General features: G+C 37.8%; 4 protein-coding genes and 1 long non-coding RNA gene across 10 annotated transcripts in view; 3 read left to right on the top strand and 2 right to left on the bottom strand.

Annotated features, from left to right (window-relative positions):
- The window catches only part of mpp4b (MAGUK p55 scaffold protein 4b), a 22677-nt gene extending 19024 nt beyond the window's left edge, over positions 1–3653 (top strand). The window contains exons 20-23 of the mRNA XM_030151115.1: positions 579–672; positions 764–872; positions 2041–2175; positions 2658–3653. Of these exons, the coding sequence (XP_030006975.1) occupies positions 579–672; positions 764–872; positions 2041–2175; positions 2658–2849 (530 nt within the window). The 3' untranslated portion in view covers positions 2850–3653. The remainder of the gene's footprint in view (positions 1–578; positions 673–763; positions 873–2040; positions 2176–2657) is intronic.
- Positions 1–19508, bottom strand: part of LOC115431059 (uncharacterized) — a 21085-nt gene extending 1577 nt beyond the window's left edge. The window contains exons 1-2 of the long non-coding RNA XR_003937050.1: positions 19498–19508; positions 18641–18649 (exon numbers count right to left, since the gene is read on the bottom strand). This is a non-coding gene — a long non-coding RNA (uncharacterized LOC115431059). The remainder of the gene's footprint in view (positions 1–18640; positions 18650–19497) is intronic.
- LOC115431033 (transmembrane protein 237B-like) lies at positions 3785–11582 on the top strand. Of its 3 annotated transcripts, none has more exons than XM_030151276.1 (14): positions 3785–3939; positions 4162–4197; positions 6677–6708; positions 6811–6824; positions 6913–6981; positions 7748–7876; positions 7955–8048; positions 8139–8296; positions 8399–8531; positions 9578–9769; positions 10839–10912; positions 11014–11101; positions 11174–11295; positions 11377–11582. In XM_030151276.1, the coding sequence occupies exons 1-14, from the start codon at positions 3919–3921 to the stop codon at positions 11436–11438; spliced, it is 1224 nt and encodes a 407-aa protein (XP_030007136.1). In that variant the 5' UTR covers positions 3785–3918; the 3' UTR covers positions 11439–11582. The 3 variants fall into 3 exon arrangements, with proteins under 3 accessions (XP_030007136.1, XP_030007144.1, XP_030007152.1); XM_030151284.1 differs by having other exon boundaries at positions 3879–3898; XM_030151292.1 differs by lacking the exons at positions 3785–3939; positions 4162–4197 and adding an exon at positions 5207–5811.
- On the top strand, positions 12891–22676 carry cyp20a1 (cytochrome P450, family 20, subfamily A, polypeptide 1). 2 transcript variants are annotated; one of them, XM_030151214.1, is made up of 14 exons: positions 12891–13184; positions 13752–13801; positions 13953–14119; positions 14227–14372; positions 14452–14619; positions 15215–15293; positions 17342–17454; positions 17548–17602; positions 17688–17808; positions 18069–18180; positions 18431–18495; positions 19779–19868; positions 20013–20169; positions 22541–22676. In XM_030151214.1, the coding sequence occupies exons 1-13, from the start codon at positions 13113–13115 to the stop codon at positions 20161–20163; spliced, it is 1389 nt and encodes a 462-aa protein (XP_030007074.1). In that variant the 5' UTR covers positions 12891–13112; the 3' UTR covers positions 20164–20169; positions 22541–22676. The 2 variants fall into 2 exon arrangements, with proteins under 2 accessions (XP_030007074.1, XP_030007066.1); XM_030151206.1 differs by lacking the exon at positions 22541–22676 and having other exon boundaries at positions 12892–13184; positions 20013–20744.
- Positions 22082–26463, bottom strand: LOC115431015 (uncharacterized). 3 transcript variants are annotated; one of them, XM_030151246.1, is made up of 4 exons: positions 25331–26463; positions 24355–24451; positions 24089–24257; positions 22082–22756 (listed from the first exon to the last, which is right to left on the bottom strand). In XM_030151246.1, the coding sequence occupies exons 1-4, from the start codon at positions 26078–26080 to the stop codon at positions 22528–22530; spliced, it is 1245 nt and encodes a 414-aa protein (XP_030007106.1). In that variant the 5' UTR covers positions 26081–26463; the 3' UTR covers positions 22082–22527. The 3 variants fall into 3 exon arrangements, with proteins under 3 accessions (XP_030007106.1, XP_030007123.1, XP_030007114.1); XM_030151263.1 differs by having other exon boundaries at positions 26217–26457; XM_030151254.1 differs by lacking the exon at positions 22082–22756 and adding an exon at positions 23731–24002.

Genomic DNA, 26463 nt, shown 5'->3' with positions numbered 1-26463 from the left:
AAACAAAATGTTGGAAATGAAGAATGTAGAGTGACTTATAAGGGAGATAATACTGTAATTACTCAGATAACTAAGTATATCATTTAAAGATGCAGTTTGTCGTATTTAGTGACATCTACTGGTAAAATTGCGGATTGCAGCCATGTGAATACCCCCCTCACTTTTCTCTATGGTGCCCACAAAAATACACAAAAGGCCCTTCTTGGAGCCAGTGTCCCTGTTTTGTTCTTACTGTTTTAGTTAAGTAGATATTTAAACTGGTCCTCCCTTAGATGTAGTATGTTCACCGTACCACCGACTATAAAATGACATTTCAGTGCAAAACCGTAAACTCCTGCTCCCTCTTGTGGATACAAATGTCTCATTCTAAAGTAATGACAACACAGCAACTCTTATTTTCAGGTATCTAGTGAGAAGTAAAACTTGGTTAGTTATTTTGTCATGAAAACAGTAAAGTGAATTAAATCTTATACCGCTGACATTAACAGCACCGTCCTGTAAAGCGCTGTAGAAATTCATGCATTCATTGCACACATACACCATATTAATATGTGAATAATGTGCTTTGCTGTTACCAGACACCACCAGAGCACCCAGAGGATACGAAGAGTCAGGCAGAGAATACTACTTCACCAGCCGAGAAATATTTGACAACATGGTGTATAACAACAGGTAGGACTGGTGGAAACGAACAAATTAAAGTTAAAGATTAGTCACAAAATGCTTTACGCATCATAAGAACCGTTGTCTTCCTTATGATCAGGTTTCTAGAGTATGGGGAATACAAAGGGAATTTTTACGGCACCAGCATCGAGTCTGTCAAGGAGGTTTTAAACAGCGAAAAGATCTGCGTCATTGACATCGAGCCAAATGTAAGTAACGCTGACATGTTCATGTACAGTCACAGAAAAAATTCTTAGACCATCAAAAGTCATCAAAAACAATGGTTATGCAATCAAGTACTAACTCCTGTGTGTGTCATGTGACTAAAACAGACAGAAAAGAAAACATGGGATGCCTAAAAGCGCTCTTTTATTGATGTAAGAACTGAAGTGATTTTGGTTATTATCAAGAAAATCATGGAAAATGGATAGATGTCAACTCTGAAATTAAACTACTATGAGCTGTTTTTATTTTTGTAATTATATTTTTCCAAACAAATGTACCTTTACTAAACATTAGAATGAACAAGAAATTGAAGAAAACAAGGGTGGTCTAATAATTTTTTCTGTGACTGTAGTTCAGGGGTGTCGAACATATGGCCCGTGGGCCAAGAACGGCCCACCAAAGGGTCCGATCCAGCCTGTGGGAGGAATTTGTGAAATGCAGAAATTACACTGAACGTATTAACAATCAAGGATGTTAAAATCGTTTCAGGGGCCACGGACCGATCAATTTGATCTCAAGTGAGTCAGACCAGTAACATACTGTCATAATAACCTATGAATAATGATAACTCCAAATTCATCTCATTATTTTAATGTAAAAAAGTGAAACTACATGAGAATATTTACATTTACAAACTATCCTTTCACAAAAACTACTATGAACAACATGAAATGTCTTAAAATAAGTCAGTGCAATTTTATCAATATTCTGCCTGTTACTCAATCAATATTCTGCCTGTTACTCAATGTATTTGTAGATCCACTGCGATCTGGAAGTTGTAATGCATGTGTGTAAATGAGAAACTGAGTTATTATGTTAAAGTTGCACTTATTTTTCTTGAGAATTTACAGATTGTTCACGGTTGTTCATGTTTTTAACATTTTTTAAAGTATAGTTTGTAGATGTAAACATTTTCATAATATAATTTTACTTTTTTCACTCTAAAACATGGATAAAAGTTTGGAATTGTCATTATTTCTAGTTTGTTATTATTTTACTGGTCTGATCCACTTGAGGTAATGTTAGGCTGAATGTGGCCCCTGAACTAAAGTGAGTTTGACACCCCTGAGGTACATTAGTTACATCATGAATTCAAGCATTACTTGTGCTTACATTCTTCTCGTCCTCTGTCTCTCTTGGATCTTCCTTTAGGCCATTCAGGCGGTGCGAACCCATGAGTTGAAGGCCTACATCATCTACGTCAAACCCCCGACACTCGAGCACCTCAGGGAGTCCAGACAGGACTCATACATCATCACCAACTACTACGTCAATAGACCATTTAAAGTAAGATCCTGCACCTAAAGGATAGAACAGGTTGTCCACATGGGCCTGAAAAATCCCTCAAATGAATTATTGATTTTATTATTTGTACCATTAATTGATTTAAAAAAAACAAAAAAAAGAATAATATCTGCACAAGTGAAATTTGAATTTGTCCTTATTCATAGATCCATTCAAGCTGTTATTTTACTGGTTTTACAACGTCATTTTTCCACTTTGAAAATGTTTCCCAGGGGCCAGATTTGACACTTTGGTGGGCCAGTTTTGGCCCGCAGGTCGTATGTTTCACACCCCTGGATTAAGGAATTAATCCGTTTTATTCAGTTCTGAAAACAACCACTTAGGCGGTTGCTTTTTTTCTTTTTTCTGAAACAGATTTTCTTAAAGAGTCAAATGAACGACACCGAGAATAGACAGTATTTAAAATTTTATTCAGTTGTATTTTCCATAATTTGATGATTTTTTTTTTTTTTTTTTCGGTGCAGGATGAGGACTTCCAGGAGATGGAAGAAACCGCCCGTAAGATGGAGGCGCATTACTGGCAGTTTTTTGATCATGTGATGGTGAACGATGATCTGGAGGACTCGTGCGCTCAGCTTCTTACAGCTGTAAGGAAAGCTCAGGATGATCCTCAGTGGGTCCCCGCCAGCTGGATACGACCCACTGCCGAGTCCTAAGAGGTGATGCCAAGATGAAGACATGTTACTGTGGCAACAATCTGGGAATCTTGGAGATTACTCACCAAAAAAAAGTACTCCTAGTCCAGTTTTCTGAGTGAAATCCAGTGGTTTAAGTCTAATACTACATGTTTAAGGGGAGTAGGGCATGAAACAAATCCAAGGGTTTATTTAGATCCCGGTGTTTGTGAGGTGCTTTATATCTGGTTCATAAGACGCCACAAATCTGCAAACTTAACATGGAGCCGGACTCTAGCTCAGAGAAATTCACTTTTAGCGCTAAATAAGACCCTTTGCTTTCTGCTGTTGAAACATCTTGTTGCATTTTCAACATTTTCATAAAGCTGTGTCTAGGAATTTGAGAATCACAACAGGAAAAGATAAGAATAGCTGATAATTTATTGGTCCAGAGGATGAGATATGCTGATTTCCTGCCCTGCTCCCCAGTTTTGTGTTCAGGCCTGCAATAAGCTATCATTTCTTTTTGTAATCCATGTTTACATTGTACAAAAAGCAAAATAACTTTCTGTTCAAAGTCAAATTGTATGTATTTGTTTGATTTCTGTACATTTGTTTACGTTTTGTTATAGTCTTAAATGTGTGACTGCATGGCAAAAATGGTTTAAGACAGGCAAAACATAACCAAAATGTGTGTTTGGCAAGTTCTTACAAAACATTTTACACTTTGTGTCCTTATGTGAAAATAATCTGATTTATGGTCATATTTTTTCAATCTCAACATGCATATTGATGACATTTTAATATTTGTAACTGTTTGTGACTTGAATAAAGCATCTCTGACGGGAAATCTCTCATTCATTCATGTATTTTGTTGGTTAGACTCTTGCGGCTTTTATTTCGGAGGCTCGGGAGCGCGTAGTTGCTTAAGAGCTTTTATTTTGGAGGGTACGGGGGGCGTGGTTGGTCCTCGTGAGTACTTCCGGGTTAGGAGTGTCCGCTCATAGTGTAAATAACGGCTCGAGGAGACGCTACCAACGGGATTTTTACGCTAAAATATATGTTGATTGAACGGTTAAACATGATTTAAGGTGAGGCCGGAGGAGACGCTATGGAGAAGGGAGGTACAAAGGTAACGGAATAAATTTGATGTATTCTCGAAAATAACGGTAACGTACAGTCGAAACTTTACTTACTTGCTAAGCTAATAACGTCAAACATTCACTTACTTCAGTGTAATATTAGCTAAGTTAGCCATCATTTCAAGCTACTCTGTGATAAAGTAAATTTCGAGTTTACACCTTTCATTTATTTTTAATTTCTACAAATACTCTTCTATGTTTTGCCTTTACAGAAAATGCGTCCTAGGGAGCTCCCGCCTCTGCCTCAGGTCAGTATCACTTCCATAACACACTTTTATACTGTTATACATATAGTTATGGCTAGAAGATGCTGACACCTTTGATATTTTGTCAGAAAATGCCACACTTCTCCCAGAAAACTGTTTCAGTTGCCAATATATAGGTATCCGTGTGTTTATTTCTGTTGTTTGCATTGGAACAACACAAAAAGCCCAACTTGATAAAAGTTCTCAATAAATTGACTGGACAAAATTAATGTCACCCTGTCCAAACAGTTCTAGTGACAGGTGTGGGCAATACAGTAATCACACTAAACCAGGTAAAATAGAGAAAAGCTGACTCAACCTTTGGCTTATGTGTCACACCCAGAATGGAGTAAAGAAAGAAGAGTGAAGTGTGGATTTGAGAGCCAAAATTCTGGAAAAACCCAGAGAATTTCAAGATTATAAGTCCATTTCCAGAGATTTTAATGTTCCTGTGTCTATTATGCACAATGTAGTGCCCAGTATCAGAAAGCTGCATCTTCACCAGAGGTCATAGGTCTTCTGCCAGAACAATGACCCAAAACACACTTCAAAAAGTCCTCAGAAGTGGTTATAAACAAAAGCCTGGAGAGTTCTGAAATGGCCAGTGATGAATCCAGATATGAATCCAATAGAACGCCAGTGGAAATATGTTAAAACTGCAGGTGGGTGTTGGCATCCTTCAAATCTGAAAGACCTGGAGCAGTTTGGAAAAGAAGAATGGTTCAAAATTCCAGTCGAGATGTGTAAGACACTCATTTACAGGAAGCCATTGATTTCAATTTTTGTTTTTCACATATTAAGGGTGCAGTATTTTTGTCTGTGCATTTTTTGAGTTTTGTCGGAAATTTTATCAAGCTCTTCTAAAATAAAATACTGTAGGCTGTATATTACACAAATTAGGCCCATTTATAGCACTGCAACAACAACAACATCACGACATGGATTGTCTGCTTAATCCATACTTTTATCTACATTATCAGATAATGCCTTATTATCAGGTATTACAACTGATGAGTAGCATCCACTATGGAAAGAGGATGATTAAAGTCCATTGTAATATATGTATCTCACTCAAAATAATCCAGTTGGGTTGTCTTGTTAGGAGTAATAATGCCACTCAATGTTAAAGTAATTGATGCATGAAAGAGTTAAGGTTATAAAAAAAAGTCTTAATAGAAACATCAGAGCTGCTGTGACTGGTTGCCAGTCGTGCAATACTATTTTGTCAAGTAAGAGGCACAAAACCCAGCATTTCCTCCAAATGAAAATGAAATGACAGGCCGTGAATACATAACATGGCTTGAGTAGCTTGGAAAGTGATTAGAAAGTACTTAACCCTTGCGAGTGTTTACATGAGGAGCTCCTTCAGTCAGAAAGATTAGACCAGAGGACGTTGACCCACCCACACAAACACGTCGTGTACCAACACACACTCTAACCAAGAGTCTGAGAAGGTCCGAGTCGTCTGACCTTTGCCCTCACTAATCTGCAACGCTGGCAGATGCAAGAGCACAGATTTAGCTGTGGATTTAACATGGTCAGGATGGTTATTATGTGTAGCTGTACTCCTCTCTTCCTTCAGTCTTGGGTGGGATCAGAATGGCCAGAAAGACGACGGTAAGCTGCGTCCTGCGACTTTACGCTGTCATTCAGGGAAAAAAAGATTCTTACTGAAATACTTTATTTGAGATTCATATCCATTCACCTGCAAGTATTGGCAGTTGTTTGTAGAAATGTGACGTTTTTTAAAAAGCTGACTGTATTAAACTACCAAACTTTACTTTTACGACACCAGTGAATTGTTTAGGTACTTCTGAGTATTGAAAAATGTGTTGTCTTTTGATTCTAATATGGATTTGTTTAAATTAAATCTCATCAGATGTTAAAAATGCTATTTAGGGATGTTATATTATTGTCAGACAACTTGTAAATGGGTTGTTTTTGTCTGTTGTGATGCTGCTTTAAGTTGGTGATAAATGGTATTGATCTGAAACATAAATCTAAAGAGGTGAAACAAGTTAAACCTTTAAGCATCAAAGTCGAAATATTGTGACAAGCAACATAACTGAATGAAACAGAGAGCTTTTTGAAGTCTTGACATCAAAATTGAACATATATATATATATATATATATATAAAAAAAAAAAAAACTCAGGCGCCTAGCGAGTTAAATTGGTTTCTATGTTAATGTTATGTAACTCCTTTGAGTGAAAATGTGAATGCATGAGGGGGGTTAAACTGAAGATTTGCACACAAATGTGTAATATTACACTCTTTTTGTTAAATAGTAAGTTTCTGTTGAGTAGAGGTCGACTGTGGATTTTTAAAGGCTAATAACAATAGTCTGTAGTAAGGAATAACCGATGGAAGATTAAGTTGAACCCTCGCTGATCCTATAAATAAACATTTAGAAAACTAGCCTTAATTACCTTGTTGTGTCTCCTGTCACAATGATGAATCCAACTGTCTTTCTTTTCTTAAGCGTGGGCAGCGATCTCTTCCCACAATGCCAAGGTAGGTAACTGTATAAATTTAAAACTATACATTACTTTGATACAATGTTTAACACTTGAACTTATTTTTCTTCAATTTTTTTTCTCATGTGGACATTTGAAGCCAAAACACAGATGGTGAGTGAGTATAGAAAATATCTGAAATCTTCATGATGCTCTGTATTTTATATTTGTACTCAACATTTTTTTCTGTCTTTGGATGCAGGGGAGGTTCCAGCACCGAAACATAAGAAGAAGAGGGTGAGGAAAGACGTGAGTGTTGACGATATGGAAGGTATGTTAAAGGTCGTCTACTTCCAGAGCCTTCCAGAGCTCCATCGATTGATTAGTTATGCCTGTTCCCCCGAAAATGTTCTGTGGACCTGTTTTTATCGGGTCACCGATTTACAGATTAAATTGCATAACATTAATATGATGCATGAATTCAATCTCATAGTTAAAACAGAAAAAAAAGAGTTCAGTGGAAGAGATAAGATATGACTGTATTGATTATTTGCATCAGCAAAATACAACAAAACAAAGTGCAGAAAGACAGGCAGAAACATTTGAGAGTGAAACAGGAAATATAAAAGAGAATCGACTATTTATTTGACATTTTCTGTAAATACATACATTTTATTTACATATTTGTAATAAACCACACTAAAGTTTATATATGTTGATCTCACCAAAGGCAAAAACAATCTAAAAAATGACAAAAATAAACACACAATGTAAAAGATAAAACAGGCAAAACTGACTTGAAAGGTGCAACAAGAAGAAAATGATATCAAAGACACACACTCACAATGAATTAAAAGATGCAACAAGAAAAAAAAAAAAAACACCAAAATACTTCTCCATGAAGTTTTGCTGCCGAACTAGAATACTTAAAATCCTCTCTTTGTAAGAAATGTAAATCATTTGGCTTTAACTGATTACACATATGCTGTGAATCTATTCTTGGTAAAGTTCTCTGCCACATTCCAGCAGGTTTTCATATATAGATGTGCGTTAATGTCCTCACATTCTCAAATTTTTCCTACCTCTGTGTTGTTCAGATCAGGGGATGGAGATGGGAGGTGTGTGCAGTCGACGAACATCCGAAACTGGAGAGAGGCTTGCGCTGGAATCCAGCAGCGACGCCCCACCGCAGAGGAGGAAGAAGAAGAAGAAAGCAGCTACGACCGGTAAGAACACACAAGAACGCTGAAATTCTCCAGATTTAAAGCATCGAACCAGACTCTGACGTCATGGTTGTGTTTCAGACGCTGAAGACGACCAAGCCGACCTGGTGAACGGAGACACAGCAGAGCAGACCACTGACGGAGAAGAAGTGGTCAAAAAACCAAAGAAGAAGAAGTAAGGAAGGAAGGAAATGCCATGACAGTGTATTTGGATAGTTTCAGAAACAGTCACACAAATAGTCTTTCTTTGTGTTTTCTATCTCAGGAAGCCAAAAGTCGCAGAGTCGCAGCTTCCAGATGAGATCAGTGTAGAAGAAGATGACATCATCACAGACACGCCCACCCCCATCCCCCAGCATGCATTGTTCTCCGCCCCACAGAGTCAGAGTCAGCCAGTGGGGAAGGTGTTTGTGGAGAGGAACAGTAAGTTAATAACAGTCAAATCCATTCTAAAGGTGATCGTTCAGAGGTGTTGGTTCACTGATAAACTGACCGATATGTGTTTGTGTGTGTGTGGTTCTGCAGAGCGATTTCAGGCGGCTGAGCGTTCAGACTGGAGGAAAACCAGTGACCAGGTCGACAACATGAATGACTTCCAGCATGTGCAGCCACTGTGGACCACCAGGGACGTGTCTATCAGAGTGCACGAAGGCTTCAGGTGAACCACAAGTCTACTTTACTGATTCGGAACATCACGGGTGTCAAACATGAGGCCCGTGCACCAAAACTGGACAGCCAAAGAGTTCAATGCGGCCCATGGGATGAATTTGGGTAAAAATGTAAAAATTACACGAAAGATATTAACAATCATTTTAGTGTGGGTGCCACATTCAGCCCAATTTGTATTTATGTATCATTATTTAGGCGGGACAGTGCACATTAGTGAACACATTTATACATTCCATTTCAGTATAAACATTTAAATATGCCAGTCACTGCTAATTTTCATCCGCAGTCCCCACTTAATAAATAAATAAATAACAGTGATCAGTGCAATACAAAGCAATACAGTGGAATAAATGCAGTACAGAGCAAGACAGTGTAATGCATTACAAAACAGTAGAAACAGTTATCCCTGTGGTAACGTTTTTGACGCTTCCTGCTTAAAACGCAAAAAGTCAGAAGGATCGTGAGGCCCCACTTTCACGGTTCAATTTGATTTCAAGTGGGTCGGACCAGTAAAATACTATCATAATAACTATAAATACTGATGACTCCAAATTTTCTTTGTTTTTGTTGAAAAGTATAAACTATCTTTTCACAAAAAAAGCAAAGAACCTGAAAAGTCCTAAGAGAAGACTAATTTTAATGTGTATTTGTAGATCCACTGTGATCTGTAAGTTGTAATGCACATGTGTAAATGATAAGGTGAGGCAGATTATTGTAAAAATTGCACTTATTTGATATAAATTCATGTAAAATTTTATTATAAATTAAAATCTTTCCAAGGTTGTTCATGTTACTTGCATTTTTTAAAGGAATGTTTGTATATGTAAATGTTTTCATCATGTCGTTTTCCTTTTTTCTTAACTAAAACAAAAAGAAAAGTTTGGAATTGATGTTATTTGTATATGTTACTATTTCACTGGTCCAGCCCACTTCAGATCACATTGGGAGGATGTGACCCCAGAATTAAAATGACTTTGACATGCCTGCTGTACATGGACCACATATCCAGCGTCATTCTGTGAATCCCTGCTGCAGGGTGTTCGGCCTGTACTGTCACGGCTTCCTGGCGGGTTACGCTGTGTGGAATGTGGTGGTGGTCTACATGTTGGCGGGGCAGCACCTGACTGCTCTGTCCAACCTACTGGAGCAGTACCACGGCCTGGCCTACCCCTCCCAGTCTCTGCTCTACATGTTGCTGGCCATCAGCACAGTGGCCGCCTTCGACAGGTAACGAACGACACATGCACATCCACAATCTGTTCTCCTCGTTTATGCCACTGGGATGAAAAAAGAAATTCACAATAAAGTCACAATAAGGAGTTGGTTTTTCAAAATATGACTTACTGTCTCAAAATAAGAGCGTAGTATCACAAAATAATGTCTTAGTGTCTCAAAATGACAGCTTAGTATAACAAAACAGCTTAATGTCACAAAAAAATGCCTTATTATCTCAAAAGAACAGCTTAATTGCTCAAAAATACCAGCTGTGCATTTCAAAATAATGACTTAATATCTATTTTAATATCGCAAAACAGCTGCAAAATAATATATTAATGCATAATAATGCTTGGTGTCTCAAAATAAAAGCTTATTATCTATAAATAACAACTTAATTTCTCAAAGTAATAAGTTTACGATTAAAAAAACAACTAAAAAACAGCTTAATGTTACAAAATGATGCTCTAGTATCTCAAAAGAATGTAATTTCTCGAAATAATGACTTAGTATCTTAAAAAAACAACAGCTTAGTGTCACATAATCTCAAAATATCTTAATGTCTTAAAATGATGCCCTATCTCAAAGGAGCAGTTCAATTGCTCATAATAACAGCTGTGCATCTCAAAACAGCAGCACAAAATAATGACTTGGTGTCTCAAAATAAAGGCTTGGTATCTCAAAAAACACCTTAATGTCACATAATAATAATTTCTCAAAATAACATTTGTTGTAGTATCTAAAAATAACAGCGTAATTTCTCAAAAACAGAGACTTAGTATCTTTTAAAAAAAAACAACAGCTTAAGGTCACAAAATAATGCCCTAGTGTCTCTAAAGAATGAATTAATATGTAAAAAAAAAGAAAAAAACAACTTTTAAATTAATAATAAAGCTCGTCATCTTTAGATTCCATGTCAGTATTTTCAGTTATATTATTATTCTGAGATGCAGGATGTGTGTTCCATCTCAGTGACATGATTTTACCCAGTTCTCAGTCAGACATGAGGGTCTGTTGTTGTGGACTACTGACCGTCCAGGTGTAGGTTCTGTTTTCTAACTGCTCGTCTGTGGTGTATCAGAGTAAACCTGGCCAAAGGCTCCAAGGCTCTGCGGGAGTTCATCACCCTGGACCCTGTAGCTCTGGCTTCGTTCTGTGAGTCCTGTTCTGCTGTCCATCCACATTCAAACCTACCCCTCAGAGTCGATGCTCTTTAGACTGATGGCGTTTCCGTTCTCGTCTTCTCTCTGGTTCAGTGTATTTCTCCGCCCTGGTCCTGTCCCTCAGCCAACAGATGACCAGTGACCGGATCAACCTGTACCCAGCCTTCAACACAACCTTATGGTGAGAACAATGGAGTCATCTCGATAGTGTGAACACTTGTGGATGTCATTGCTAAGACCTGTTCCTGTTCAGGCCCCCGGGATCAGAACACCAGATCCTCCACCCATGGGTGACCATCAACCTGGTGGTAGCTCTGCTGGTGGGCGTCGCCTGGATCTTCATCGCCACACGACCTGAGACGGACTACACTGAAGGTGAGAGAAGCAGAATCCTGGATAAATAATACGAATAAACCCATGAAACTGGTCTAACGCCATCCTGTTGTTCATCCACAGATTATCTGATGACCATGGAGGTGGAGCCGCCCAAAGACGACAAATCAGAAATGATGGCCTGACATCTGCTCCAACACTAAACTTTGTTGTCATTTTGCACATGTTTTTGCACTGTATTTTAGCAGTGAACTCTGAATGTGTTAGATATTTTTTTATTTCTGAAATGTCAATGTGCTTGTCTTTTTAAATACAAGGTTTAAACCAAACTAAATGGGCTCGCTTCCATATGTTCCCACTTTTTTATATTCCCACTTTATATCAATGGATATTTGTATAAAAATGGTGTGTGAATTACATTAAGATCTAAACAGCCAAACACATCTACTGATCTGAAATCTGAAATAACTATTGATCCACGAATCCTATCAATACATGTACATAATTGGTGTAAAATAAAGTTTGTCGTCTTTTTATGGTCATCAGATTTGACCCATTTGGACGTTGAGAGGCTCCGTAGTGAATGTGGAAACACCATCATCTTCTACAACATTGATCAGTAAAAATCATGAAGTTTAATTAATGACAGTGGATAGACACTTGTTTTTATGTTCAATTAATGATATATTTTCTTAAGAAAAAAAGCCATTTTCTTCAGTTTTCTGTTTTGAAAACATAACCTTTTGAATATACTTAGAGCTTTTATGAACATCTACATAATCTGTAACTTAAATATGTTAAATACCTGATTTTATCTTAAAAATCTTAAAATACAGAAGATAATACAATAATAAATGGTGGTAAATCACTTAGGTAAGTTTAAATATAGAGAAAAAAAATATAGCACAATTTTTGTTATGCAATGTTTTTTACTGTTTATCCAGTGTGCAGTGTTTGTTGCTGTAACTTTAGTTTTATAATTACTTATATTACTTTTTGTAATTATTATCAGTATTTCTGTTGTGTTATTTTCTTAGTCCTTTTTTGTCTTCTAATTCTTATATCTCTATATACTGTATTATGCTGCTACTGGAACCTTAATTTCCCAGAGGATCTGTCCAAGGGATCATATTAATATTTTATTTATTTATTTATTTATTAATATTGATTTAACATCTCAATATTTACAGAGGAGGATTAGGGCCACTGGAAAAAAAAGTCCAATATTTTTTTTTATTATTATTCTGAGAAAAAAAGGAAGAATTATAATGAATAATAATAATAATAATAAATTTTATTTAAATAGCGCTTTTCATGGAACTCAAAGACACTTTACATGCAGCAGATAAAAACAGAAACCAGACATTAAAACAGATTAAAAGCAGGTGCAAAAGGCAGCTATACGAATATAAAACAGTTAAACATTAAAAGCAATCTTAAATAAATGAGTTTTTAAAAGGGATTTAAAGGTGTTGGGGTCGGAGAGGAGGAAGTCAGAATTTAAAAATTGAATTAAATTTGAATTGACTTTTTTTTTTTCTCAGAATTCTGAATTTTTCCTCAGTGGTCCTAATCCTCTTCCGTATGATATAATGAGTTAGTTTCTTATCGAAATATTACCATCCACCGTCTATTTCGCATCTGTACTTTTCTCTGAACCAGACGCAGATCTAGTCGGTTATCGATTATATCTGAGTTCAACTAGTGTGGTCTGACACCGTCCAGTCTGTGCAGTCGAGCCCAGGCTCATCGCTCCTGCTCCTGTTGACGTGGTAACCGTGACTGTTATCAGTTGAGCTTAGGTTCCTGTTATTCATGACCAAAAGTTAGCAGAGTCCTGCTGTTAAAAGAAGGCAGTCATGCTGGACTTCGCTATCTTTGCTGTCACGTTTGTCATCATCTTGGTCGGCGCTGTTCTCTATTTGTACCCGGTAAGTCACCGACATTAGCATCACCTAAAGTTATCCACCTAGCATATGTGTTAATGCACCGTTGTAAACAAAACTACGGTGCACGAGCGAAACACGTTTGAGTGTTTCCTGTTAGTTTTGCTTATTTTATGTTTCTTTCAGTGATTCCGTAAGAAGTTCTAAACATGAATTACCAAGTTTGTTCACAGAATACAACTTTAAAGCTTCACAGTGAGTGGTAACGACTGACTCAACTGGGTTTAATAGTTAGCTAGCAATGCTAATATTCTGAAATTCTATATGTCCTAGTCTGTCACTTGTCATCCAAAAGTTTATTGAATTTATCCACTGAGGTCATGCAGTGTTGTACTGTGTGTTTTCCTCTAAATAAGCAGGAAATCTAAAATTACTGTGTTTCCTCGTGGAATTCAATCCAGTAGGATTCACTCATTGGCAAGATGGAGGAGACAGCAGTGCAGAAGTTCACAAGAAACCTAGCAATATTGTCTGAAGTCATGTGCACAAAAATAGCAACGTCTTCACAGATCAACATCTGTTTTTTATTTATTTATTTTGTTCGTCTTTCAGTCATCAAGAAGAGCCTCTGGCATCCCAGGTTTCAACCCCACAGATGAGAAGTAAGACACATAACTGTCTTGAGGAACAGAATGAACAATAAATGTTGAGAATTATTTCCCCTAAAGACAAAGCAATGTATTTGAGGTATGTTATTAAATGGTATTACATGCAGTGTTTCCTTCTCCTTTAACCCTTACTGTTTTGTCTCAGAGATGGGAACCTGCAGGACATTGTGAACAGAGGTAGTCTGCATGAGTTCCTGGTCAGTCTGCATCAGGAGTTTGGCTCGGTGGCATCCTTCTGGTTTGGCGGGCGGCCCGTGGTCAGCCTTGGCTCCGTGCATCAACTACAGCAGCACATCAACCCAAACCACTCCAGTAAGAGCAGCAGCGTGGGAGTATAAAAAAAACCACAGTTGAGGCTTTTACATAATCTAGGTTTTATCCAGAGATTAGAGCAAACAGTTTCTCTTTTGTCTTCTCAGCTGACTCCTTTGAGACCATGCTGAAGTCGTTGCTAGGTTACCAGTCTGGCATTGGAGGTGGAGCCAATGAGAGCGTGATAAGGAAGAAGGTGTATGAGAATGCCATCAACACCATGCTGAAGAACAACTTCTCTCTTGTGCTTAAGGTTCAGACCTCTGATCATGAGTAAGTTGATGAATTAGCAAATGTTTACAACATATAACAGACTCGCCTCTGTTTCGTAGCTGGTGGATGAGTTGGTGGGAAAATGGAGGTCTTTCCCTGAAGATCAGCACACCCCACTTTGTGCCCACCTGCTGGGCCTGGCCTTGAAGGCTGTCACCCAGCTGGCCCTGGGAGAACGCTTCAGAGACGACACCGAAGTCATTTCCTTCCGCAAGAATCATGATGCGGTGAGAGTGTCTGCTTTAACAACAGGGTTTCTGTAGGTTTTTAAGAAGTCTACAATCCACTAGTCTGACTGTTAGATATTATTTCCATCTTAAATTGGATTTTGAAAACTCTGAAATATTGATTTGGTGTGGAGGTAATGCTACTTTTATAAAGTTGAATTAAACTGCAGCCTTTCGAAACTACAAAACCAACATGATTTCAGGCAGTAATGCAAACTATACATCTAATTTTAATAGCAACTTATACAACATGGTAAAATTGATCTTTTTAATGTTTTTGCTGTAATGCCATTATTCCTAGGTATGACAGCATTGCAAATCCACTCAATTCTAACAGCTGTGCCTAAAATCTTACATCTAACTTGTTGGACTCTGCAGAATCTTTGTAACACAAGTTTAGACTGCACGAGAACTAAAAGTAGAGTGTAAGTTTTGTACAAGCCCAGATTCATTTTAGTTTTGCTGGTTTAGAAATGCCCTATAAACAAGAAATGTAGCCTCACAAAATTCAGCTGAAAGCTGTGGGGAAATGCTCTGTTGTAAGTAGGTCAGCTGATTTGTTGTCCTCTCCTCTAACTCACCCCGGTGGCATCAGATCTGGTCCGAAATTGGGAAGGGCTACTTGGACGGATCCCTGGAGAAGAGCTCCAGCAGGAAAGAACGCTATGAGAAGGGTGAGTGTGTGAGGATGCATGATTTCATTCTGTGTTAAAGCAAACGTTTACAGAATTGTCTGCCGTGGCTGTTTGGGTGTGGACTGTGATCTGATCCATTTATTCCCCTCACACCTGCCCTTTGATGATACTAGAGGGCAGCGATGGGTTGTTAGTTTGTGGAGATGTATAAGACAGCGTTTGCAGAGGCTCAGATACTCTTATGTGGAGAGCAGTTTGACACACAGCCAGACTGGGTGAGGACAACGTTATCTCCTATTTCAGAGGCTTTTATTGATTTCTCTTCTAAAGATTACTGATAGTGGCACTCATTACAAAGCTTGAATTAATTCAGGATGCTGTGTGTAAGCCCGGAAAGGATGATGGATATTAGAAATGTGGTCTTTTTCACCGTGGTTGGAAAACATATGTACACATAGGTTGGAAAACAGTTCCTGAAACCATATAAACATTGTGGACTGGAGGTTATATGTACAGGATATTTTAAAGGCATTATAACTCAATGATGCATTGGACCAAAAATTAAATCCCGAAATTGAGTTTCAGGGACATAATGGTTTACCCTGACCGCCGCCGGATTTCCTCCGTGTGAACACAATAACTAAGACAGATTTGATTGGATTTCTTCCCCCTTGATAACCAACATAGGGGACCCCTAGTGGAAGAACCCTATGGATTTCAACTTTTCAATGAGTATTATAAGTCATCCAAATGGGGGTGCTTTAGTTGAAAATCAGTTTTTTGGACATAAATCAAGCAATAATAGGCCAGTTGAAATAAAATTTGGTTCATATTGATCAACTGCCCATTTTCTGGCTATCATTCAGAGTTCATATGGTGTCATTTTCATTCACTAGATGGAGTTTTGTGGGGAAAAATTGGTTCTCTGTCCATTATTCTGCCACTATCAGGTTGATGTAGCTCAAACTGAGTTCATTTTGATTATCTAACAATTATTGTGGGTAGATTTATATATAGCAGAGGATTGGGAGGATTTCGGGGATATATACCCTTGCTGTTGGCCCCTGACAGTGTAAGCCTCGTTAGCATAAGCCGTTCGCTAACACTTGGGCCAATATTTGACATGAAGCCAAAAGCTGCACCAAACCAACTCAGCAGAAAAGAAGAAATGAGCCTACTAAAGCCCATGACTGAGAATACAATGACTCCTGTCCATTTGGTAGCCGTAATGCACCTCTAAGTGTTTTTGCCAACTGCCAATAAATATTAAATATTGACAAGAAGAGGTGATAGCAAAGCAGTGTTGTCTGCAGTGCTGTCAAGATACATCTGGCTATGAGGGACTAAAACAGCACTGCAAGCAGGTTTGCCAAGACTTTTTTTTTTCCTGCAGTGTTACTTTCTCCATCATCTAAATTTTTTGGCTTATTTCTTTTTTTAGTATCATCTTTGTTGCCATATTGATACAGTTTTAGTCTGAAAACCATATGAACTCTCCAACCAACCACAACATATTCTGTGCATAAATATATGATCTTTTGTGTTTTGGTTCAGCAGTATATCACATATGGTATATATATCACATCTGTGTAGAGCAAAATAATAACATTAGGATCATCACCATGTTGCTTTTTACTTATGCAGAACTAGTTTGATTTCGTGCTCTGCTGTTGCTGCCATCAGGGCACTGATGTAGCAGTAATTTGTCACAATGAGACAACAAATGTCAGTTCAACCAACATGTATATTCTAGAATCACTTAATTGCAATGTTTCAGGACATGTTGTATCTCAATGACACACATCGTGGATAAATACATAAAGGTATGACAATTGCAAGTTTTAAAATTTCATGTTTGTGACTCTTCTACTCAGGAGTTGCTAGTCTACAGCTCAGTTCAGTTGATGTTATTCTGTGGATTTGGCATACATACTTCTAATACTTTGTAATTTCTTTTTAATGATCCAGATTTCCATAAGTGGTTAAATAACATGTTCTGTGGGGTCACAAAGTCAGACCATCTGTATATACCACTACACATGGATTTAATAATGTAAAAAACTTCTAAATGAGTGTTGTTTTTGCAGCTCTGTCAGAAATGGAGTCCATGTTGGTGTCAGTGGAAAAGGAGAGAAAAGCTCAGCGGAGGCAGACAGCCTTCGTGGATTCTCTGCTTCAGTCGAGTCTCACAGAGCGACAGGTGAATACTGATGGACTCACCCACTGGCCTTTTAAAACTAACTCCTTTGAAACATCCACGTGAGCCAAAAACTAAAATTTGCTGTCTCTTCAGATCATGGAAGACTGCATGGTTTTCACTCTCGCTGGATCTGTGATCACTGCCAACTGTACGTGACGTCTACAAATTTCTAAAAGCATTTTTTTCAGGGGATTTTTGGAATTTTAAGATGTTAAAATGTGCTGTTTTGGCAGTGTGTATCTGGGCACTTCACTTTCTGTCCACCTCAGAGGAAGTCCAGGACAAACTGTACCAGGAGCTGGAGGACGTCTTGGGGTCTGACCCGATCTCTCTGGACAAAATCGCTCAGCTCACGTAAGATCTACGTTCTTAATACTATAATCCTGCGGTGTTTTCAAGCATTGGAGGTTGAAACTCTTGATTCAAAGTGAGGCGTAAAAGGAATCCATAAGAGGGAGATGTTGAAAATCTTGCCTCTCACTAAGAATGAATTGTTAATGCTGCTTTCAGGGGGACTGATCTGAATCAAACTTAACTGATGAACTGTCCTCCATATCAGATGTGCTCTCTGCCTTCGGTAACTGCAATCTTATCACATTTCTGTCCTTGAACAGATACTGCCAGCAGGTCCTGAATGAGACGGTGAGGACGGCCAAACTAACCCCTGTCGCCGCTCGGCTTCAAGAAGTGGAGGGCAAAGTCGATCAACATGTCATCCCCAAAGAGGTGTCTGCTTTCAGCTGGTTTCTTCAGTTTATCACACGATTACAGCCAGCTTCAAGATTATTGGGAAAAATATGCATATGATTGAAAACCCCCCCCCCCACACACACACACACACACACACACAAATGTTCGTTGTAAATCCATGCATATCCATATGTGTGTTGCATATGTCGTCTTATGTGGACTTTTTTTCCACAAGTCACAAGAAAAACTTAAATCTAAGAGTAGAACATGTTTTTTCTTCTTTCAGACATTGGTGATCTATGCCTTGGGAGTGGTCCTGCAGGATTCAGAGACCTGGAGGACCCCATACAGGTCCACTTCACACACACTGGACTTTCAGTATCTGACAAGTTCATCTGATTGCTGGAAATTTACTATAATGCATTCGTGACGAGTGGTGAATAACCATTAAACTGAAACTGAGAAATAATATGAAAAGATGTCAGAGACTTCAGACTCTGTATCACTAATGCTTTGAAAACATACATGTTAACATTAAAGTCTGCCTGCTCCATTTGACATTTGAGAAGAAGTTAATTTATAGTATAGTAGTACAAACAATACCAGAAAGTAGTGATGTTGGTTTCCACTGTAAAATCAGTCTTTATTACTTCATAGAACACGTGACTTATTGGTTTACTAATCTGTTGGTTTGAGTTATTGTGTGACTTTAGAATTTTAACATATTAGATTGGATCCAAATAAACTCACTGATTGAGGGAGTCGCATATCAGCAACTCCTGAAAACAGCTGATTAGCATGCTAACTGCTGTAGATATCTCTCCAATACTAAACACTGACATAATGTCCAAACTGGTATTTTTAACACGCTGATAGTAATTTCAGTTATTTTTTTAAAAGTTGAAAAATTACAAATTACTCTTTTTTATTACATTTATAATACTTTATTTTAATACAAATTTCACAGGATACAGAACAAACAAATAAACAAAAAACAAACCACAACAATTAGAGCTTCTAGGTTCAACCTTTAGACAAATAAAATACAGACAGGTTCAGGACAAATTGAGCAAAAAAAGTCAAAATAAGCATACATAAGTTTAAGATTGTACAAGTTAAAGGATTTCTTTGACTAACACAAACATCCCATTTTTCCCCAATATTTTTTATAATTACCAATTAGTCTTTAACTCTTTAAAGTGTGATCTGGCATTAACTTTAAAATTAGCCTAGAGGTTTTATTTTCTAATGGCTGCCAAAATTGAACAACATACACCACAGAATGTAGAGTAGTGCTGCTCTGCTGATCAGTCATGAGTAGATAAACCAGTTAACCTTTTAGCTCAACTCAACAATGTAATGTTTATCTAGGGAATACAGAACAGCAGTTAACAGATTTTTGATGCCACGCAGATATTTTTAAGTTTATGAATTTATTTTACACTAAAATCTCAAAACTATAGTCCTAAAGTTGAGGAAAACTCAGATTATCTTTTACCTGTCCATGTGTAAAATCTGGATCCACTCATTTTTAGCCTAGTTTTGCTGAACTCTGTGACATTTTTGAAGGTTGGACTTTCAGGTTTCCTCCAGTTCTAATTTCTAATCAGCGTTTTTCCCCTGACATCCTTCAGATTTGACCCAGATCGGTTTAAGGAGGAATCGGCGAGGAAAAGCTTCTGTCTTCTGGGATTCTCAGGGAATCAAACGTGTCCAGAGCTCAGGTAACATCATCACATACCACAACTGGTCTTCTCCTGTGCTATCAGACCGAATTCCTTCCACTTGGTTTTAAGTTCTGAATGAGGTCTGATTTCCAGTTTTTGGCGAATGTTGCTTCATCCCATCCATCTGGTCTTATATTGCAGGTTTGCATACACTGTAGCTACTGTGCTGCTCAGCACTTTGGTGCGACAGCTGAAGCTCCACCAGTTGAAGGGCCAGGTCATGGAGGTCAGATCGGAGCTGGTCTCCACACCTAAAGATGAAACCTGGATCACTGTCAGCAGGAGAAGCTAGAAGGGGGTAGGAGTCCTGTTCCAAAACGGCAATACATTCAGATCAAAAAACCTTACCAGCACTAAAAATACTCCAGAGGATCCATTTTTCTTCAATCACACTACTCGCATTCGCCTTTGTCTTAAGTCCTTTTGAAATGAAACTCTTCTCTTGTGTATACCTGAAGATGACTTTGTCTTTGGTGGAATTAACTCATTTTGTTTTGCATAAAGGTTGCGCCGCCACAGTATTCCCATGACTGTCTTTTCAGGTGCTTTGTGAAGAGACGCCTTAAGCACATGATTACCTTGTCTTTCTGCTGCTCACATTTGAACTTGTTGAAAGACTCCGTCTGTTAGAGGAGTGGGAAATCAGCGCTCTGATGCTCTACGACGTAGGGAAACACAACTTGTGCTGCCAAAAAGATTCTTTGTAATTCCAAGAACAGCTGCTGTGAGTGGAAACTCCCAGTGGCTTTGGCCTGTGTTTATTAAAAGGGGTTTTTTGAAAGACAAGGCTGCTGACATTGTAGACATTTCATTCCTTTGTAAAACACAGATGCATTTTACACTTTATTAAAATGAACATGACAATGTGCAGAATTGTGACATTCTATTTATTGTGTGTGTATCATGACATATTTAACTAAATATGAAGGATGTTTTTAACATTCAATATACACTATATGGACAAAAGTATTGGGACACGTTGAATTCAAGTGTTTCTTTTCTAACAGGGGTCTGGGATACAAAACAATAATGACAAATGTTATAATATAGTTTTATATTGTGACAAATATCATTGCATTGGTTAGTTTTGGTTAAATTGATATCTTCACTTCCAATATGCCTCTAGAGATGTTTTTTGCTTAATTTCTCTCAACATTGATTTTGTTTTTGACTATGATTTTAAATGCTCTACCTCTAAATTAAAAAAAATAAATAAATTTGTGCTCTGACTCTAAATCTCCTGTTAAACTTTAAGGAAATATTGATGCTTATATCTCAAATCAGCATGAACAGGACATTTACAACCTCTAGCCATGATGTGTCCCAATACTTTTGTCCATATAGTGTATGAGATCCAAGGTTTCTCCTGTTGTCGTTGGTCTGCTTTGTGCTTGGAGGTGGTTGTTTGTTGACTTAACTTCATTTCTAAGCTAAAACTCTTATTACTCTATATCAGCCTGTACACAGGCTCATATGTAGAAGACTCTGTGCACAAACCAGTATCACCACTCAATCTGTACTGGAAAGTTGACTTGTTCTGCACATGTAGAAACTCTACTTCCTCTTAGCAATAAGTAGTGTCCAGCATTTTCTGGGATTTAAGGAAAGTAACTAAAAGTTTTTCCCTTGGCCTGGAAGACTGATTATAGCATCAAATAAGTGTTTTTTTTCTTCACTTGGTATTATCACCTGATATTTGCCAGTAAGGAACAATTAGATAGTGTTAGCTTATGAGGTAAGAGAAGCAAACAGTAGCTACTGAACAAACTACTGAGGGAAGAAAAGAAAAATCACATATTTTAAAAGCTGTAAATTCTCTAACCTTTGAAGACCCAGAACTACTTTTATGTCGACTTCCGAATTAAATTTTTCTCAAAATGTAACCTTTCTTAAGTGATTTATCACCATCTGTTTTATTATTTAAATCAGGTATTTTTCTATACTTAATTCACCGATCATGTAGATGTTTATAAAAGCTCAGAGGAAATTCACAGGTTATTGTATCAAAACAGAAAAGTAAAGAAAAAGTGACTTAAAGTGAAATATATCATTAACTAAACATAAGAAAGCAGGCGTGTACAACCAAACTATATGGGTTTTATTGATGAATCAATGTTACAGAATATGACAGTTTTTCCATGTTCACAATGGAGCCTCTGAATGTCCAAATGGGTCATATCTGATGACCATGAACAGATGACAAACTGCATTTTAAACCAATTATTTACATGTATTGATAGGATTAGTGGATCAACAGTTACTGAACGTTTTAGATCAGTACATGCTTTGGGTCGCTGGCGGTTGTTTAGGACTTTGAGTTAAATACAGCTGATCTTTAAAAAAAACAACAACATGTAGCTGATGAAAATTTTTAAACTTCTATTTCATAACTAGTAAAACCAAAAGTAACAATTAAATCAAGAACACATGTTATTTTGGAACACTGGTGTAAGGAAGTGCATATAGAACAAACCCAAACTTAAATCAAAGCATATCTCTGAGTGGACCAGTTACGGATGCAGTATAAACAAAGGTGTTTTTATTAAACTCAACACCTGCGGGTCTGTAACTGAGCCTGTGCAGAACTATCAACGAGAAGATTTAATTCAGGAGGTGTTGAAAATGTATAACATTTAACTTAATGTTTACATTTATTTCACGGTCTGCAGGTTCCTTGCTGGTGTGGGTCACATAGGTAACTGGACCAGTTGCGAACATAACTGCAGTGAGTACAGCTTTGGGTCACGTGGAGGTGTGTACCGATGACAGTTTTGGAAGCCATGCAGCTCTTGGTGCAAACAGGACATCTTTGGAACAGTTCCATTAATTTATCTTCATGGACAGAGTACATAGATACTGTACGAGAAGACACGTACATGGAGGAACTATGAAGAAAAGATAAAGGCCAAACATTTATTTGACTGAATATGCATCATGTTAGCAGTAATCTGATGAAATAAACCAGGTGTTAACAATAGTAGGTTTAATCTGCTGGAATTGGATTTAAAGTTTGCTTTTGAATTACAATATTTCACGTATTTGTTAACGATAAGGATGACTTGAAATGTCTGAAGTCAGATAAGGTTTTATTGAAGGTAAGATCCACTAACAGTTAACTCAGCTCACAGTTATCAGTAAATAAACACAGATAACTATTTTAGTTTAACATAAGTACTTATACAAGTTGGGGTCGAATAAATACTGTCCATAACATAAAAGAAACAGCAGTAATGTTGATCACAGGCCTGACAGTTTTCTATGTTTTCTGATAGCTATTAAGCGCAAACAATTTTTACTGATCAAATGAACAGTATTTATAAATGTGACTTTGAAATGCACATGAGTGTGTTTTCTGTCTATTTTTCAGACATTTAATAGCTATTCTAAAAATGTCATAACACCTGCTCCAGTAGCATGCACTACATCCCCAAATATGTGTAGCATTTACATGTCATTAGCCTCATAGCATAATTGCTTTAGTCATATTTTTGGCCAAACTATAATATATGCATATCTTTACTCTCCTAACACTGCTGCCTCATTTTATGCAGATATCACAGTTTGACCAAAAATCTGACATAGGCAGTTATGCTGTTAGGCTCACAATATATGGGTTCCATCTATATTATAAAAGCCAAGTGGCCTCTGTGTGCGTGTGTGTGTGTCTCAGAAATCACACAAAATCCGGAAAGAGCTGACTGCTCTAGTTTGGCAAACTTGTGTATTTTTGGTCATGAAAAACAGTAGCAAAAACGGCAAGTTGATAGGATGAATATTTTGGGAGATGTTAGTCATTTTGGAAAACAATAGCCTTACAATCATGTTGCTATGCCCAGAACGCCTTGGTGGTGACTGCTGGACAAATGCATAAATACACAACAGCATAAAAACTACCACATCTAGAACCCATGGATCCCCACAGATCAACGCACTAGTATTAACACATTTCAGCATTCATGTTGAAAGCTGGACAAACCTGTAACTACAGACAGTTTCTAATGTCGAATTAAACAGCAGCTGTTTTATGGAGGGATTTGACCAAGGACCAGTTCAATGTGAATGTCTAAAATGTACTTAAACTGGATCGAAATACCACAGAATTTCCATCAGTTATACTGGTAACATGAAAAACTGCATATTAAACTGGAGAATTAACTCGTTATGTAATTGTACATTAATTACTGACAGGGCACAACAGATTATACCAACTCCTTTACCTTGTACAGTCGGTACTTCCTTTAACCTCTCCCTGGTTTCCAGGATCTGATAACTCTTCACACCTTGGCCTTTTGAACGGGGGGAGACCCATCCTCACACACTTGAAGTCTGCCCCCAACTCATCTGTGTCACACGGTACACTTCTGTGAGGAGCATGGGCTTGAATAGCTGAAAAAAAAAAAATACTGCAGTAAGTTTTAGTAAAGTTTACGAGCACCTGCACTACTCATGACGACTGAAACATGTCACTTATTTCCTGACCCACCTTTGCTTCTCCTGTAAGGCTTACTGTCAGCTTGAACAAAACAATGTTTGGTGAGGACTCGTTCCGTCTGGCAACCCATCTCTCTGATCGGTTTAGGCTGAAACAGAAAATTTTCTTTCAAAATTCTGATTTATCCACATCAATTTTTTGGTGTAGTACTGCAGGGTAACATTTCCGACATTTGCCCTACAGCCTAACTAGTACAATATTTATCACTGTGTCTGTGTCATTGGTTCACTAACTCCATTTCTATGCTAACAGTAGCTACTATTACACATTGTTGCTACTGTAGAGGAGCAGAAATGAGGCACTGAAGAGTTCTGATGACCGCTTATAGATTTTCACAGCAAACCTGAACCAAGTCCTCACAAAGAGATCAGTGTAGTGGCTGTTATCGTGGGTGTAGACTACTGAACGACAACTGTCATTACAGAATGGGACATCAGTGCTTTACGGCATGAAAGGAGGACAACAGTCTGGATAGAGTCACTTTACCTGTCATATTACTGTCCTACAGGCAGTATTGAACTTCATGGCTTTTGCCAAATTTGGTATTTGAAACCCACATTAACTGTATTCAGGTGAGCTAATGCTACACATTAGCTTACTTATGTTTGATGGTCTTATAAGTGCTACATATGAACTACAAGCCGACTGTCAGGAAAATACATCTTTAAGTCACACGCAACAGAGCAATAATTTAAAGATGGACCACCAGATCACTTAAAGGTTTGAAATAAAACAAATGATACCAGAATGTTTCCTGTTAAAAAAAAGTATTGTTTGTAGTTTTGGAGACAAACTCACTATAACCCCATAGAAGCCAGCACTTTTTGGGGCCAGCATCCAGTGGCCAACAGTGGTATTACACTTTCAGATGCTAACTCAATGACTTTAAGCAACAGTAGCTAAACCTGCTAAAGGAATTTCTATATACCATTAGTTGAACTGTCAAGCATAATGTTTATAAATTCACCTGAATATGTCGCAGATTTGTTATGAGCACAAGCTGCTGCTGTTGAGGAGGTGGTGGTCTTGTTGTTAGGACAGGAACTCTAACCTCATCTTTTTTTTCTTTGGGTTGAAATGGCAAGGCACTTCCAGAATCTGGTGACAGCGTATCATTTTTGCCTCCTTCTTTTTCAATATTTAACTCCAGTGTGAGCGTACCGTCTTGTCCTTCTTCTTTGACATTTAACACCTGTTTACATTCAGGATCTTGTGGGAGCCTAAGGTCCTCTCCCTCCTCTTTTACTTTTAATGGCAGCATACTTGTAGAATGTTGTAGGAGCAATGCGTTTTCTCCTGCCTCCTCTTCTTTTTGGACATTTAACAGCGGTGTGCATCCAGAATGTTGTGAAACTGCTAAGTCCTGTCCTCCTTCTTGTTTTACATTTAGCTGTTGCGTACCTCCCGAGTCCTGCTGAGCTGCATCATCTTTTTCAAGTTTTAATGACAATGTGCATCCAAAGTCTTGTGGCTGTGCAGTGTTTGGTACTGCACTGGCTTTCAGTATGAGTACTTTAGAAAATCCCATTTCCACCTCCATAAAATTAGAAAAGCAATCCTGAGAAAAATGCTGATTGCAGACTCCAGCTCTTGGCGGGAGCTCATGGTTTGGTAGTCCCAGTGCATGAACCCACTGTTGCCTAATTTCTAGGTTTGCTGGAAAGCTGTGCAAGCCAGAAGTGTTTTTGCAGCCAGGAAAGAAACACTGCCTACCCATTTTGATCACTATAGCTAACAAATACTAAAGCTAACACCTGGCTAATTTCAAATTACAACACACAAAGCTGAAGTATACACTAAAACTGAAAATCGCAACATAACACTGTCTACCTAACTGCCTAAACAGAGCTCACCTACAGGTATTGCAAATATTTAACTCAAAACAATAAAGCCACAAGCGAGCTAATTCTTCAGATTTCCATGCTAACACCACATTAAATCCAGATGACAGTTATTACTAGTCTATTTATGAAACATTTGAACAAACAGCCTTTCCCAAAGCATATTTTTCAGATCCTTGAAACAGCTATCAGTATTCTTCCTCTTCTTTGTCTGCAGTCAGGTTTCGTTGCTTTTAAAGGAGAAGCTGGGGAAGCAGTG

The sequence above is a fragment of the Sphaeramia orbicularis genome, chromosome 2 (genome assembly GCF_902148855.1).
Source record: "Sphaeramia orbicularis chromosome 2, fSphaOr1.1, whole genome shotgun sequence".
NCBI classification, from domain to species: Eukaryota; Metazoa; Chordata; class Actinopteri; order Kurtiformes; family Apogonidae; genus Sphaeramia; species Sphaeramia orbicularis.
This window is presented reverse-complemented; position numbering and strand designations above follow the sequence as displayed.